This window comes from Chamaea fasciata, unplaced genomic scaffold (assembly GCF_029207755.1).
Source record: "Chamaea fasciata isolate MVZ Bird 193981 ecotype frontalis unplaced genomic scaffold, bChaFas1.0.hap1 SCAF_3, whole genome shotgun sequence".
Taxonomy (NCBI): Eukaryota; Metazoa; Chordata; class Aves; order Passeriformes; family Sylviidae; genus Chamaea; species Chamaea fasciata.
Window position 1 is genome coordinate 10,430,244 of NW_027094088.1, and position 16,097 is coordinate 10,446,340.

Sequence of the window (16,097 nt, forward strand, 5' to 3'; positions counted from 1 at the left end):
ACTCAGTGCTGGCACCCTTTGGAACCCCTCCATTCACTTATTGCCATCCCATTTTTCAGACAGTGACTGAAGCTGGTGATTGAACCCCAGTTTCCAGTCAGAAACTCTTCCCTCTGGAGTGTGCGATGCAGCTGTCCCTCACTGTGCTCAGGTGTGCTGAACTGATCCCACTTGGGAGTTTCTCCTGCTCCAGGCTGTCAGGCACTAGTGGCTAGTGGGACAGCTTATGGAACGTCCATCTTGGCATCCATTGCACCCTACTGGCAGAAGGGAAGTGCCAGGGGAGCTGCTTCTTTTCCCTGACTTCTCATGTCTCACTGAACTGGCAGCTGCTTGCTCTGAGTGTTTCCATTAACTAATCTCTTTCTATGGGCGTATGTGGGAGAATAAATCATCTGTGGGTTAAAAACCCATAATGATGTTAGAGTAATGTTAAATATAGGATTATAAGACCTTTTGGTCTTATTGAGGCAGCTGTGTGGGTGGAAACAGCATCCAAATAGATGCTATTTTAGTTAAATTAAGTGTTACCCTAAGGGCTTTGGCCAATGTTCCATCTCTGAGCAGAAAGCTGGAGACCACACCAGAATCTAACACGAGGCAGGTGCCAAGTTTTCTTCCCTCCTTTCTCCTCTTTCCTTACTCTTGTTCCTTTTTCCTTTCATTTTTTCCTCTTTCCTTCTTTTTTCCCCTCTTTCCTTCTTAATTTTCCCCCCTTTTCTTTTCTTCCTTTCCCTTTCCTCCCTTTTTTCTGTTTCCTCTTTCCTTTCCTCCCTTTTCTCTCTTTTCCTCTTTCCCTTCCTGCCTTTTCCCACTTTTCCTCTTTCCTTTTCTCCCCTTTTCCTCTTCACTTCCCTTTCTCCTTTTTCCTTTCATTTTTCTTTTCCTTTCCATTCTTTCCAGCAAAAGTTGCACAATTTAAATTCGTACTCTAAAGAGATGATGAGATCTCTTCGTGGGGCTGCCTTACACTAGCACGGGTGGTTAAACAAGTTTGCCTTTCCTGATGATGTCTCCTCTGTTTTGTTTTTTTTTTTTTCTTCAGACACGGGAAGGTTTTTGCATCATGTTTTGGTTAAAACTTCCATTCCCGTCGGAGGAAGGCGCTGGCTCACTCCACTTCCCGCCCCAGGGGGATGTGCCTGTGGCGATAGGCGCGATGCCCATGGAACCGAATTGGGACCGGGACGGCGCCTCACCCTTCCCCGGCCCCACAGTGTGGCGGCGCCTGGGATGCCTCGGGATCCTTCGGTCACATCCAGGGTGAGAGAAGCCGGGCTAGGGTGGATCGGTGCCCTGCGCCATCCCCTTCTCTTTCTGGAAATCGCTGAGGGTTTTTGGCCGCCGTTTAAAACAACAGAAAAAGAGAATGACACTACTCCTGGCAGAGGAGAGCGGTGAATCACGCCACATGCTCCCAGGCTGTCTGTCACGGGAGGATGGAGGGTCCCCGGGCCGTGCCCCGTCTCCTCTGCCGCCCCACCCGTGTTCTCCGTGCTGAACTTTACCCGACTTCTCAGCCCCGCTCCGGCTGCCCTCGGGCCCGCCCATCTGATGCATATTCATGAAGCACCACGCCCAAGCCTGCCTCCCATTGGCTGCTCCTTGCCCTCTCCCTCTCCCATTGGTCGGCGCCGCCGCCGCTCCGGGCGTGGGGCGGGGCGGCCGCGCCCGCGCCTCCCGGGCGGTGACTCACAGGGCGTGGAGTGCGGGTCCCGCAGCGGCGGCGGCAGCGCAGCCCGCGCCTCCCCCCGCACCCGCACCGCTCATTGTTCCGCCCGCTCCAGGCACCATGGACGAGCTGGACCAGTCTCCCCTGGTCTCCTCCTCCTCCGGGCCAGCCCGGCCGCAGCAGCCACAGTTTAACTACCAGTTCGTGCTCGACGACGAGAAGGAGGAGGAGGAAGAGGAAGAAGAGGAAGAGGAGGACGAAGACTTCGACGAGCAGCTGGAGGTGATGGAGAGGAAACCCGCCGCGGCTCCCGCCGCAGCTCCGCAGGAGCGGCCGCCGCAGCTGCTGGACCTCGGTGGCCCCGCCGAGCCGCCCCGCCCCGCTGCTCCGGAGCCGCCGCAGCCCGACTGGAGTCCCCGGGGAGCTGTGTCCTCTTCCTCTTCCTCCGCCACCACGCCGTCCCCCGCGCAGGAGCAGCCCTCGGCCCCCGCCCGGCCCGCGCAGCCCCAGCCGCCCAAGCCCGAGCCTGCCGTTGCCCCCCGGAGCAGAGGGTCCTCCTCCGGCTCAGCTGGTGAGTGCTCCCGCCCCGGGCCCGGGGAGGGCGGCGGCCGGCCGGGGGAGCCTCCGCCCGCGGCGCTCCGGTTCTCGAGCCCCGCTGCCCCGCCGGGAGGTTCCCTTTGTCTGCCGGCCCTCGGCCGCCTCCTGCAGCATCGCTCCCTCCCCTCAGCCGCGCTCGGGCGCGGCCCCGCCGCCACTCATGCTGGAGAAAGGGCTCCCCCTCCCCTTTCCTTCTTTTTTTCTAATTTTTTTTTAAATTGTAATTTCTTCCCTTTCCTTCGTCCTCCCCTCTGTGTTATGCTAATAGCGGGAGGGGGAAGCGCCGCCCCGGCCGCCGCCTCGCACATGGGCCGCCCGGGGGCGAGGCCGCCGCCGCCGCCTGGCAACGGCCGCGTCGCGGGGGGAGCGGGGGGCGAGGCCGGGGTACCGGCCGAGTCCAGAGAGAACCGGCCGTGTCCGGGATATCGGCTGAGCTCTGCGGGGACGGCCCTGCCCGTGGTACCGGCTGTGTCCCGAGGGACCGGCCGCGGCGTCCACGCGGCTCCGGCGGGTTTTCTCCCGGCGCAGAGCCCTCCCCTCGCCGCATTGTCCCGGGCACGGTTCCCCCCGAGGCGGCCCGGCACTGCGGGTTTGGGCGTGGGAGCGCGGGGGAGGAGGGAAACATAAGATACTTGTAATCTTACTCATGTTTAACACAGCGCCTGGAGGGAGGGGCGAGCCGAGGGACTGCGGAGCCGCCGGCCCTCCACCTGGCCGGCGCAGCCCTGCGTGGGGACGCCGCGCCCCGGCCGCGAACTGCGGGGCTGAGCCCCCAGGAGGGAACCGGTGACCTAGGGAGGAATGTGTGGCAGCACAAAGGGAGACCAGGCTGCTTGCTGCTGTAGGTGTGGCAGTCCTGGAGAAGAATGCCAGCCCTGGCGTCCTGGATGGCCGCGGCTTAGCCACGGCTGTCACCTGGGGCTTCTCCAAGGCGTCGCCCCGTAATGTGGGGGTTCGCCGGAGCACAAGGCTATGGAGCGGAGGGTGTGTCAACCCCCAACAATTGCGGGTGCTGCCCGATTGCCAGAGCCTTTCTCAGGTCTAATCCGGGAGCTGACCCGCATGACTAATGCCTTGCATGCGGATTGCGAGTGTGCTTTGGCTCCACTTCTCCTTAAGTCAAAGTAGAAGAGCTGACGTGAGGCCACTAAAATAGGGAAAAGGAACGAATTCAAGTGCCTTGAGTTCATCGTGGTGTGTGCTTATCTTCATTGCTGTTGTGGTGTTGATGTGTTGTAAAGACGCAGGATTTCAGTAATAACTAAACACCACAGTAAGAGGGGCCATGATACTCAAGATATAATAAAAAAGGTATCTGGAACAATAATTTTTAAAAGGCCTGATAAAACCTGTATTTAGTTTTAAGACAGGGAGTTTCACAATGCATTTTATTTGCATGTGTGACAGGACTTCATGGTTACTTGTGCTGTTGCCTTTCACGAAGCCTACTTTGTTTTATTCTTCTGGAAGCTCTCTGTGTAGCAGTGCGCCAATTGGGGTTTTTTGTGGTTTGTTTTTTTTTTTTTTTCAGCCATTTGGGGAACAGATGATGACAAAAGCTTGCAACAGACTCAAGAGGAGGCATTCTATATGATGGATGAACAGAATTTTTTCTAGGCATGTTCTCTGAGTGGAGCTCTGGATGGTTTAAACAGAACTGAATGGAAGAAATAGGATCTACTAAATCATATTTCTTTGACAAGGAGGGATAAAAGTGTGTTTTCTGGAAGTGCTTTGGGGTATTTTCCTCTCTGACCCCTGAAGGATAAGGCAAAAAGAGCACAGTAATTCCTGAAACAGTTCTGTGTTAGAGACCTAACTGTGAGAATTGCGTAGTATAGCTGAGAAGTGCCATCAAAGAGTTATTTTAATTTGTCAGTGATGATTAATTTAGGGCTCTGAAGTAAGGACTGGCATCTGGGGGAGGCCTGGTTTCCAAAGACAAGGTGTTGTAACACAATGCTCATCTAATGATGAGTTGAAATATTAGAAGCTTTGTATACTTGAAACTTCTAGATGAGAGCAAATTATGTTGATAAAAGCATTGCCAGGTTATTTTATGAGTACTTTGGCCATCTCAGATGCAGGAGCCCTTAGTTTCCATCATGTTAAATATCCATTTAAACATCAATTATTTGTTAGTTTTGCATTTAGCAGTGGGTGTTTAAACTGTCTGGGTCAAGATATTTGGCTTGGCTTCAAATGAATTCATTCTTAGTCATGCTGGGAGACTGGCAAAATGAATTTGCTGCCTGCAACTGGTGGCAGGGTGACCATGTCAGGGACGGCCACGTGGCCCTGTGGTTTGCTCTCTGCAGAGTTCTGGTTTCACTTACTTTGAGCTCTGCTGTTTGAATTTAAGGTACAAGTGAAGAACTACATTTCACAATCTAGAAACTTTGAAAAAAAATCTCTTCATATTTGAAATCTAATGCTTTGATTTATGAGGGTTTGAGGCAAATAACTTCGAAATTCTGTTTCTAGGAGGAGGAGAGTATGGCCTGTAGCAAGTGTGCAGAGAGTAGTAGGGCTTCTTTTATCTGCCACAATTGGCCATGGTGCTGCCTTTTGGCAGTGGAACAATAGCAAAAATGTATTGCTTGCTTGATGGCCCATTGAAATTGATTTTATGTATATATGGAGGTGTTTTTTAAAAAGAAAACCTTTGTAATTGCTTTCAGTTACACATTTAAGAGTATTCAGTATCATTGTGACATAATTATATGTGATGCAAGTCTCTAGCAGGGTAACAGCAGCCTACCTTCTGAAAAGCTAATATAAATATTTGCAGGAGGAGAAAACAAGCAGGAGCTCTGCAGTCAAACTTGAGTTCTCCTGAGCAATTTCTGGGGTTCTTGTACTTGCTGTTTTGTGAGTAGCAGAAACTACAGTTCTGGAGAGATTATTGCTTAAATCTTTTGATTACCTGAATTTACAAAGCATTAAAAAAAACAAACAAACAAAAAAAAAAAACCAACCCACGAAGTCAGTTTGAAGTAGTTTTACATAGTCAAAGTAATACCCCCCCCCCCTTTTTTTTGGCTAGCTGCCAAAAGTAAGAATAATCAGCGTACTATGGTGAGTAGATACCACTTTGGTTCTTCACACCCTAGATCCTGCAGCAAAAGGAGGGTCATATATCACTTTCCTGGAAGAGACTGGTGTGTTTTGAAATTAAACTGCACTTACCAGAAGCCTGTGCACAAAATCCACCAGACTGGCCCTAGGCCAGCATGCAGAGAGAATAAAGATGTTTCCTTGTGTGTCTGTTGCCTTCAGCTGACCTGGGTTAAATACATATGCAAACGTTGTGGAGGGTCAGTTTATTAATTAGTCTTGGTTTTCCATGGGATTAAATAGGATTTTTTCTTTAATTCATCCATGTTGAGGAGAGGTTTCAGGAAGGTTTGCCAGACAGTGTCAAGCAGAGGTCAGCAGAGCTGCCCGGAGCTGTCCCTGGCCAGGCTGAGCTCAGCTGCAGGAGGTGCGGAATACAGATCTATACTTGCTTCTGCTCACCCCAGCAGTGAACCTTTTACCCTGCACATCCTGCGTTTGCATTTTATACAAATTCTAAACCAGCATATTTGCTCCTCACATCTTTTTCTGTTGTGCTGCTGTGTCTGCATGGACTCCTTCAGGGGAGTTGTGTGCGTTTTACGGACAGGATGCACCATGACTTGGAAAAAACAGAGCTGTCCTTGAATGCTATCACTGATGACTTTCATTCGCACCCTTAATTTATTAAAATATTTATTCACTGATATTCAGTGTTTCTCTGAGATGCAAGACACTTACTCTTCCCGAGTATAGTCAGCAAAGCACTAAGGGAGATGTTCATAAATGGGGTTATCTAACTTAGAATGGGATTTTTTTTTAAAAAAAATTCTATTGTAAAGAGGAGAATAATCAGCAATTTGACTGGTATAGTAAACCTTCATTTTCATATTTCATGTTCCCGTCTTGGTGAGTTCAACAAAGGATCATTTCATTTATTCAGTTTTATTCATTGTCATGTGCAGTGTCTAGCACTGGGGCCTGCTTCTGTTAACTTAGTTGGTGCAAGAGTTTCAGAAGCCAAACAGCCGTCTTCTGGTAAGCAGAAGTGTGTGCAAGGATAGTTCGCCAAGTTTGATGGTATGTTTGCTTTGTGTGTGTATCCCTGGACTTGCTCTCCAGGATCAAACCACACAGCTTCCACCTACCCTATAATGATGTAGCCCTCAGGGAAGTTTTGAATTGCACTGGGAGTTTTCCCCTTGGAGATGAAATCCTACAAACTACAAGTCAGGCAACGGTGAAGAGCCACTGTTTGTTTGTTCTCTTTTGCTGTCCTCCCAGCCTGTACTTAGGAGCATGGCTATGGAGTGACCACAGCCTTGTCCACCTTGTTGCATACCACTGGTGGCCACAGAATCTCTTATCTCACAGACAACCATAAACAGTAGCACTCGTGGAAGTTGAGGGGAGTGTTTAGGCTTCCCGGTCAGAGGTTTTCTCAAAGTTGCTGGGAAAGCAAATACTGTTTTCATTTTCCTTCCTCTTCCTCCAGTGGCCAGGATTTTGGGCAGAGCACTCAGTCCTGGCTACTTAGCAGGAGGCATTTAGGCATCAGTCTTCTTAACCCTGGAGCCCAATGTTCCCATGCAGCTGGAATTCTGGGGGGCTCTGGTGGTGGCCACACAGTTTTGAGGGGATTTCAAGGCTTTGTCTGCCTGTTTCCGTGTCCATCCTGCCACACCCAGCTGCTTGATGGCTCTCCTCTGATCCGCCTGGCCTTTGTGTGCTGGGAAGGAACAAAGGGTGGTTAACCTTCAACTGGAGCACTTGGTGTGCTGGAGTTATATTTCTTTATTTTCTGCTAATATTTTGACAGAAGCTTTTTTTTTTTTTTTTTTTTTTTTTTTTTTTTTTTTTTTTAAAATCTGTGCTGGCAGGTTTCTATAGTAACTATGAAACTCAGAAAAATTAGCAAAGCATAGTTCAATCTGAAATGTCCTTTGGATTCTAGTTTGGAGGCAAGGAAATAGTTCTTGGTCTTTTATGGCTAGAAAATGGATAGCAACTTGGAACTTACAGGTGAATTGTCTTGAGATGTTCAGAAATGCTTATACATGAAGTAGGAGGAAAATTGTATAACTATCAAGCTGCTTTAGAAATGGAAGGAAAAAAAGAGCTATTATTGCCAAATAAAAATAGTGAACTGTAAGACCTCAATAGAAAAGCAATGTTTTAACGCAGTTTAAAAAAATTTCTTTGTTTACGATCTTAAAAAGAAATTGCTCCTGTGTATGCTTTGGAAACACTGCATAATATTTTCTACTTATTCTGCAGTCTCAGTTTTTAGGGCAGCATAGGACAGCCAGCACTGAGTTCCTGCACTCTTGACAGATGACACATGCTTGGTGGATGGCTTTTTAAATTGGTCTTTCCATTAATAAGAACTATTACAACAGCAATAAAATAATGGCCTTATTAATATTCACAAAGTCTGAGAAAATCAAATTATCTCAGTAGAATGTTTTTTATCTCTCAAATGGAAATAATCAATCTGCTGCCAACTGTAGCTGTCAAAATATGAAGATTTTAAGTTAGGTTATATTTTCTGATTTTAAATTACCGCTTTTCCCTATGATTTTAAGGGGTTTGTCTCAATTTGTTGCTTTCTGATGTGTAAAGAAAAATTACTTTTAATTTTATGTCCTCTCCCAATGTAGATGTATTGGGAATACCAGTATGACCCTCCATGGTTTTGCTGGGAGACTTGCTTTATGTCTGAGAAGATACTCCTAGCTTCTACTGGCAGCTTTTTAATGAACAGGGCAATCATGTCATCAACTTCATCAGCTAGGGAGAATGTTAGTTAAGATGTCTTCAAATAAGACACGAGACTGAGATAAATATAAACTTTCCCGTTGCCAGTTAAAAATGTTCTCAGTCTGTCAAAATCCTCCTGCTTATGCAGTCAGCACTGGTTTGTGACAGTTTTCCTTGAACCCTGCTGTCCCCTCTTTTTTGACAGAAGAGAAAATTCCTTAATGCCTGTCGTTCTGTGTCCCCTGTGTGTGGCAAGGAAAGCAGTGCCAAGGAAAACAGATGAAAGAGCATGTGTGAGGCCTTGCAAAGCAGTTTGGAGCTCAGAACAGAAAGGAACAAGTGAGGAGAAAAATGTCACTGGTGGCAGAGAGGCTCGTTCTTTTGTGGGCTTCAGCCAGGTCTGCTGGGGGTACCTTCAGCCTGCCCCAAAGGATGGATTTAGAACATTTTAAACCCAAGTTTTCCTTCAAAAGACCGCACTGTTAGACAAGAAAATTGGGTTTTCCCTGTCTGTGTATTCTGTTTTAAATGACAAAAAAAAAAAAAAAAAAAAAAAAAAAAAAAAAAAAAAAAAAAAAAAAAAAAAAGGTTGGGCAAAACCTGTATTGACCAAAATCTCTTGTAGTGCTGCTGATACCTGATCCCCTTGGTTGTCAAGAGGATATCAAGACTCTATCTCCACACTGCTTTTTCCCTTCAATTGAAGGGTATTCTACAGATTCTAATGGCTGCACGGAGTCCATGTTCTTACTCCCTGTTTTTCATATCTTATCCATCAGACATCTTATGCACCAATTTGTTTTTATTTTGCAGACTGTAAGCTCCTGTGTCAGAGGCTTGTCACACAAGGTAATGTGTCGGGAAGAGATGCCAAAAGAAATCAGTAGCATCTCATCTCCATTCTTCAAAGATTATTTTAGCTAATAAATACATTCTTCCTCAATGATAAGGTTGCTCATCTAAATACTGCTTAATTTGTTTAATTGTGGGGAAAGCAGGGAAAAATCCATCTGTACAAATCAGTGAAAGGGAATCTTATGATTGGTATAATCTCTAAAATTAAATTGGATAATGTCTGCATAATGATAGGATTTGCATGGCTCTTTAGACCTCCTGCCTTTGAATAAGTTCTGATGTAATTACTGTTTTTCTGCTTTGTGGCACTGCCAGAACTCAAATTTCTTTTCGTTATTTCAACTTATGGTTAAAGACACATGAACTTATGGGTCTTAAGGAAGAGTTACTTAGTTTTTAGAGGAATTATGTATTATTTTTTTGGTTACAAATGTTGCCAAAGACTGAGTACTTGGATTTAAAGCTGTGTCTAGATGGACACATATGTTTGCACTTGGCTAGATTGTTTCTTTCTGCTTCTTTTTAATCAAACGTATTGAAACAGTATAAATTGGTGGCAATAAATACTGAATCTGGGAATGTTCATATTTTTGATTATTTTAAATTGATTTTTAGCTTTCCTATTTAATTTGATTTATATATTAAATATAGTTGTGATTGTGAGTGGGTATTTCAGGCCATCAGAGGTGGGTTGTGAACAGTTGGGGTTAATTGTGGCCACCTGACTTCAATAAAGGAAGGCTTTGCCCACCACTTACTGCTAATTTGGGTAATAAAGCAGAATTTCTGTGATTGGGCAGCCAAGGTGTGTGATACTGGAGCTGCACCATTTACTCCTCCCTGAGCTTTGGGCCGTGCTCAGGAGTAGAACAATTTTCTCCTTGTCCCTGAGAGGGTTTCATTTCCTCGTGGTCAGCTCCTGTGGATTGCTGGGCTGGGATAGGTATGTGCATCCTGTTTCTGGGAATTCTGTGTGTAGCTGGTGGGAGTGAAAAGTTTCTTTGGAGCTGAACTGTGAGACTTTTTTCTTTGTTTGTTTAGTTTTGCTAACAAAAGATGCCTGATAAAATCCTGTCCCTGCTCTGAGGGGATGGGGTGACACTCAGTTGATGAGGGACTTTTAGCAGAAAGTGGCATTACAGAACCACTCTCTGATATGCTTTGGATCCTGTCCCTGGTGTTACTGATCAAAATGGTTGCAAGAGCCAGGTGAGAGTGGCAGCTATGTCTGAAGTATTTGCTGGTCTTTTAGAAACATCCTCATAGTGGATTCTTAATTTGGCAGCCTGGAAATCGTAACTGGGAGTGTTGTGATGGAGCCAGGGTTAATGAATCTTCCTTGTGTCCCTCTGTTCTTGCTTTGGTTGGCACTTGGGTATTGCAGGGGAGTGGAACTGCCTTTCTTTTCACTAAATAGCTGTTCAAAAGGAGAAGAAATGGCACATAGCTCACCTCCCTCCAGGTGCTTTACAGTCTCTGTGTTGCTGGGCAGCTTGCCTCAAGTGGAGCGATTTTAAAAGAGGAGAAGCTGTGAAACTGGACCATGTAAAAAGGATTTTGAAGAAAACTTGCCTAAGCCAGTTTGGTTATAGATTTCTGCCTAGACAACAAGAAAACGTTATTTGCTGGAGACCTGTTTGCAGAAACAGACTGTTTTAAAAACTTGCTTTGAACTTGTTTTCTTCATGCATTTCGAGTAGTGCAGAACACCTCTCCGTGCAGGTGATGTATTATTCCACTTTGCAGTAATTGTCATGAAGGCCTGAAATGACCTACAGCTGGGTTTGTTAATGACCAAAGGCCTTGGCTCCTTTTGTGATCCCAGCTGTGATGCCCTCCAGATGTCCAAAATGGAGCTCCTTTTCCTCCCTTAAATCTTCAACAATCTTCATCTTCTGTGGCAGCTTGCGCTTTCCTCCCAAGGTTTCCTAGTTTCCTAAACTGGAAACTTCTCTTAACAAACTTAGACTTGTAATTAAAAAGAGCCAAACGAGGAAAACTAATTATTTGCTGTGGCTCTGCAATCTGATCTAATGATGTGAAAAGGTGCTATTAATAGTTAATGTTCTTGATCTTGAATGGCTTAAATATTTCGTGAAATCCTGTATTTAGAACAATCGCATCATAACAGGAGATGATTTAAATGGAGTTTGTGTAGGCAGCTGCTTTTCTCAGGAAATTCTTGTGAAGTTGTGTGCCCTTGTTTTGTACTGCAGTAGGAAATTAGGCATCCAAGAACTTGAAATAATTAACTTTTAAATAGCCACATGTGTTGCTGAACAGCTCGAGATAGAAATGCTGCTGGGGCAGCCTCCACTGTGGGCACATGAACAACTTGGTGCATTGAAGGAACAATTTCATATCTGCCCTAGAAGGGTTGCTGCAAATGGAACTTTTACAGGACATGTGAGTTATGTGACATATGCCGTTCCTTGGAGTATTAATTTTACCCTGATTTCCTTTATTGTTAAATATTTATCTTAACAGGAGAGGCCTTTCACAATGTCCCACTGTGGGAGGTCTGTAAGGTAAAAGCAGTCCCTAGCCTGTTAGTTTGGTATCTTGCTCATTTCCTAAGCTTGCAAAGGTGAAATGGATTTTTAAAGGCTCCATTTTTGCTAATTTTGTTTTAAGACTAGCACACATTTTCCAGCACACTAATCCAGGAAGTGGTTTTTAAGCTCTGAAGGCTGAAGCTGCCATCTAGCAGCCTAATGCAGTCTCCTGCCAAAGCTAAACTGGGCATCAGGTGAAGTTTGCTTGATATTTCTGTGGGGTTTGCCGGTTTTAATGCTGAGCTTATACACAAAAATAAGGAGAGCAGCAGAACAATATAGCCACTTTAGCACAGTCCTGCCGCTGCTGATTGAAGGAGGCACATGGGAGCACATGGAAGGGTCCTCCACTTACAGAAACCCAGTGATGAAGGATAGAAATTGTTCTGGTGCAGTTCTTTTCTCTGACTAGACTGAAGTCCTCTGCTTTTGTTTGGCAAGTATGTTTTGTGGGAAGAAAAAAAAGGCTCTTTTCTCATAAATTGCTTTTCTTGGAATTGTCAGTTTACTACTTAATTTTAAAGATTTTTTTCTCTTTTTCCCTGGAAGTCTCTGCAGGTAACATTTATTTCATTAGTTGTGTGAGAAATCTCCATTTATTTCTCTACTTTTTATCTGAAATTTTGGTATTTAAATGTTAAGTGTTATGCTGGTAATGTCAGCATCTTGAAGCATCAGCAGTTAGTGGGAAATCAGCAAAAATTAGCATGAGGGTTTAAAATTACATGTCTTTGTCATGCTGGTGTCAGGGTTCTTTATTTTTAAACAAAATTGAAATCTGATTCTCCTTGAGGGACATTATGTTTTAGCTGAAATCATAATGCAGTTTTCAAATATGAGGCTCCATGCTAATGAAAGAAGTAACAGGGCTATTTGTGGGTGATTTGGTTTTTGGTTTGGGATTTTTTTTAGGGAATATTTAATTTGCAAAAATCCAAGGTAAAATTTACAGAATGTTTCTGGTTAAAAACAGGAATGCAGTCAGACAGGCTGAGTCTCTAAAGTTCTCTTTAAAAGCCATCAATTGGAGTGCTTCAGTAACTCATATAAAGTGGGTACCACTCAAAAATAAGAGGTCGGCCTTTATCTTGGCTGCAATGTTGAAAGTCATTTACTAACTTGCATCACTATGGACTTTTGGCCGAAAAAATTCAGTGTTCATTCTCAGGTCTTGTTCTTCTGTGTTCCATGAAACAAAATCTGTCTTCTGATGGAAGTGTTAACTGAGCAGTTCATCTTACTGAAGGGGTTTTAGTTATGATTTGTAAAACATTATCAGTTTTTTTAGTTGTGATTTGTAAGATCGCTTAGATTTTTTTCTGTGCATATTTGGGTGAAGCTTTGTTGTAGTGAAACTCACTTTGCATGTCAGTTAAGATGTTTTGAATATCTACTTTTGGTTGACAGTATTGTCGCTCAGAGCTTGATGTATTCTGAAGGTTTTTTTACTTGCTTCTGTTGTGTTGCTTGTTTGGGTGTTTGTTTTTGTCACCTAATTTGTGCCATTGAGATGCAAATAGGAGCAGCCGCCCCTGGTGTGATGGATCCTAGAAGTGCTCTACGGTATTACCCACAGAGCTGTGTTTCTGAGAGGTTTCTACTTCTGCTTGGGAGGTGGGGGTTCTTCAGCAGTGTCACTGCTGGAAAAAATCCCTTTCGCCATGTCGCTTCAATTCCATTCTGCAAAGCATGGTGGTTCAGTCAGCACCGATGCTGATGGAGAGTTGTCCTACTCCATTTTCCCTGCCTGCCTTGAAGTGTTACACAGGACCCACAAGGGCAGGGAAAAGCCCTCCCTTGTATCTTTTTCCTTTCAGCAGGAAAAATGCCATTCTGATGTGAGTGGAGGGAGAGTGGGTGGTTCTCCTTGGCTGGTTAAGAAACACTGCTTTTATGTAATCTCTTTTCACACTCCAGCCATGTGTGGAAAATAAAGTTTGGGTGTGGACATAATATCCTTCCATTAAGAGAACCTGGGAATTCAGTGGCTGGCATAGTGATTTTATGGTTCTGTGTTGGGTAAATGGGAGCCAGGCCTCAGGAGTTTTTGCCTTGTGCTGTCTTAAGGAAACACTGAAAAATGAGAGCCCATGGTCTTAAACTCAGTGCCCTTCCCCAGAAACTGAAACTTCTCTCTGGGGCTGGAAAGCTTTTTAAAAAAGATTTTAAATGTGGAATTTTTGGTAGAGATTGCGATAGGCCTTTGGATAGGAAGGGAGCAGCACCTTTCAGGGATGACTTGTGTGTTTTCCTCTTCACCTCCTTGCGCCCCAGTGGACTCTGCTGTTTGCCTTTCCTCCTGCATTTCCAGCACCTCTCCAATGCCTTGGTGTTGGTTTCCCTGGGAGTCCCTTTTCTGATGGGCTGTCAGGGTCTCTGTTCACAATCTGGTCCCTTCAGGTCCATCCTGTTTTTTCTCCTGCCCCAAAGTGCAGACCCCTTCCAGTACATCCAGGTTGTGCTGCTCTGGGATGATCTGGAGGAGGGAGAGTGTGTGGTTTCAGAAAAGGTGTGGGCTGAGGAGCAGTGTCTGCTTGTGGAAAGGACCCTGGTGAGCCCAGGGGATGTCGAGTCAAGAAGCTCCTGGAATAAAGAGCCTGTAGTGGTACTTGGTGTAGCAGTTCTGTGACTCTGTGTCACGTACCCGTCGGTTGTCCTCCAGTGTGGTTTTCGTCCTTAAAAGCTTTACAACCATTGAACTGTGACACTGCTTTAATGTGCTCTAAATTTGGAATTGAGGTTTCTCTCTATATGGTCCTTAATCGAAAAATGTAATTTTTAGAAAACTGAGCAGAAATCCCTTTGGTCCAGCAGGAATTGGGGACCCTTTTAAATACCAAGTCCTACACTCAGCTTCCTTATTCTCTTTTCTGTCATCTTCAGGTGATACTTCTAATCCACAAAATACAGCAATACATAAATGTTCTGTGAAACAAACCCAATTAACTGTATATTGTGATAGGAAACGTAGGTTGTGAGGAGACTTGATTTTTGGAACACTGCTGGTGGGATTAACTTGAATAAGCCAGACAGGTCGTGGTGTCTGCAAGTGGCATTGCTTCTGCACAAATTGTGGTCTAGTGCCAAAACACAGCTTAGCTTAACGCCTTGCCTGAGTTATTAGGTATATGCTGCTGCAACTACCATATTTCTCTCTTCATGCCTTTCATCTTGTCAAATCAATTGTTTCTATTATTCTTTGCTTTTAATAATAATGAAAAAAAAAAGCCAAAAATATCCCCACCTCTTCTCCAGTACTTGATTTTGTCCAGGCAAATAGCAAAATTAAAGATTGTTGGTGTCTGTACTGAGAATAAAAATCTGATTTAAGTGCTTTAATGTAATTTTTAGCTCTGCTAATGCTATTGATGTAAATTGCAAATACTCTTTAACAACCTCAGTTTGAAAACTTTGCACTTCTCAGAACGAAATAAATTTACCTAAATGGTAGTATTCTCACATCAATGTAAAGCCAATAAGCCATGATGGACCTGGCAAAAACACTGCTGCTGACACAGAAATCCAGAGGAGGACTGGTTTTGCTTTGCCTATTTTCTTATGATGGCTGGTACTGCAGCTCTGAGTGGAAGTTGGAGAACTGAGTTTGTCTTGTCAGCAAAGCCAAATATGCTTTTTTGGATCATTAAAGCCAAAAAAGGCTTTAAAAATAATGACTTCTGCTGGGGGCTTGTCTGTATAATACCAAAAGGAAAAGAGTAAAGACATAAAGCAGATGGTATGGCCCAGTATGGCTGTGCCTGAGGAGTGCTGTGTTTGTGGGGTGTTTCAGAGCCTGCTTTAGTCATCTGAACTTTCACCAAGTGTTTGGTTGAGTTTGTTGGGGCTGCTCTCACACAAGTGTGGGGGTGGGAGGAGACCTTGGGTGGGGAGAGCTGAGTAAGGACCGTGTGCCACTGGCAATGGCAGGTGTAGCTGCCCAGTGGTGTGCACTGTCAGGGAATGAAAATAAGAGCAGCTGCCAAGGTGTGTCTCACCCTATGGTTGGTCAATGGCTTGGAGGGTGGAGATCCCTCAGTAAAGATCCCGTTGTGAATGGGGAAATCTGGGTGTTGGCTCTCCCAAATCACCTGGCTCTGATGATGGTGTTCCCTGGTTCTCTTGGGTGTTGGCTGTGGATCTGTTGGGTTTACTGGGAACTGACTCCTTGTATGCTTCTCCCCTCTTCACCCTGGCCCTTCCTTCTGCTGAGGTTATTTGTTTGTTTTTCAGATGAGACCCTTTTTGCTCTTCCTGCTACATCTGCGCCTCTGATGCACTCCTCTGCAGGCAAGTTCTTTCTGCTCCCCTTTGTCTGAGTACCTCCTGCCTTCCTGATCTCATTAACCCTCTCCCACTAGTCTGCCTCTACTAAAAGTCAGCATGGGTCCAAGAATAGCCTCTGTCACATTTTTCAGTGTTGACTTTTTGGTTGATCTATTCCAGATTTTAATATGCATTCATTTGTTTACATGGTAAACTGTTTCATAAACAAGATACAGCCATCTGTGAATTCTTGGACCCTTGATGTAGGAGAGAAGTTGAAACTGTTAACAGGTTAACACATCAGAGCATAGTTGCTTTACTGATTTAGCAGAAAGATT

The 16,097-nt window shown here is 44.9% G+C and overlaps 1 protein-coding gene across 6 annotated transcripts in view; it reads left to right on the plus strand.

Annotated features, from left to right (window-relative positions):
• Positions 1 to 1,662: 1,662 nt before the first annotated feature.
• RTN4 (reticulon 4) overlaps positions 1,663 to 16,097 on the plus strand; it is a 40,947-nt gene continuing 26,512 nt past the window's right edge. The window contains exons 1-3 of one of the 6 annotated variants that reach the window (XM_066177941.1): positions 1,663 to 2,243; positions 8,900 to 8,935; positions 15,727 to 15,783. In XM_066177941.1, the coding sequence (XP_066034038.1) occupies positions 1,793 to 2,243; positions 8,900 to 8,935; positions 15,727 to 15,783 (544 nt within the window). In that variant the 5' untranslated portion in view covers positions 1,663 to 1,792. The remainder of the gene's footprint in view (positions 2,244 to 8,899; positions 8,936 to 15,726; positions 15,784 to 16,097) is intronic. The other 5 variants (XM_066177938.1, XM_066177942.1, XM_066177940.1 and 2 more) reach the window with 5 other exon arrangements.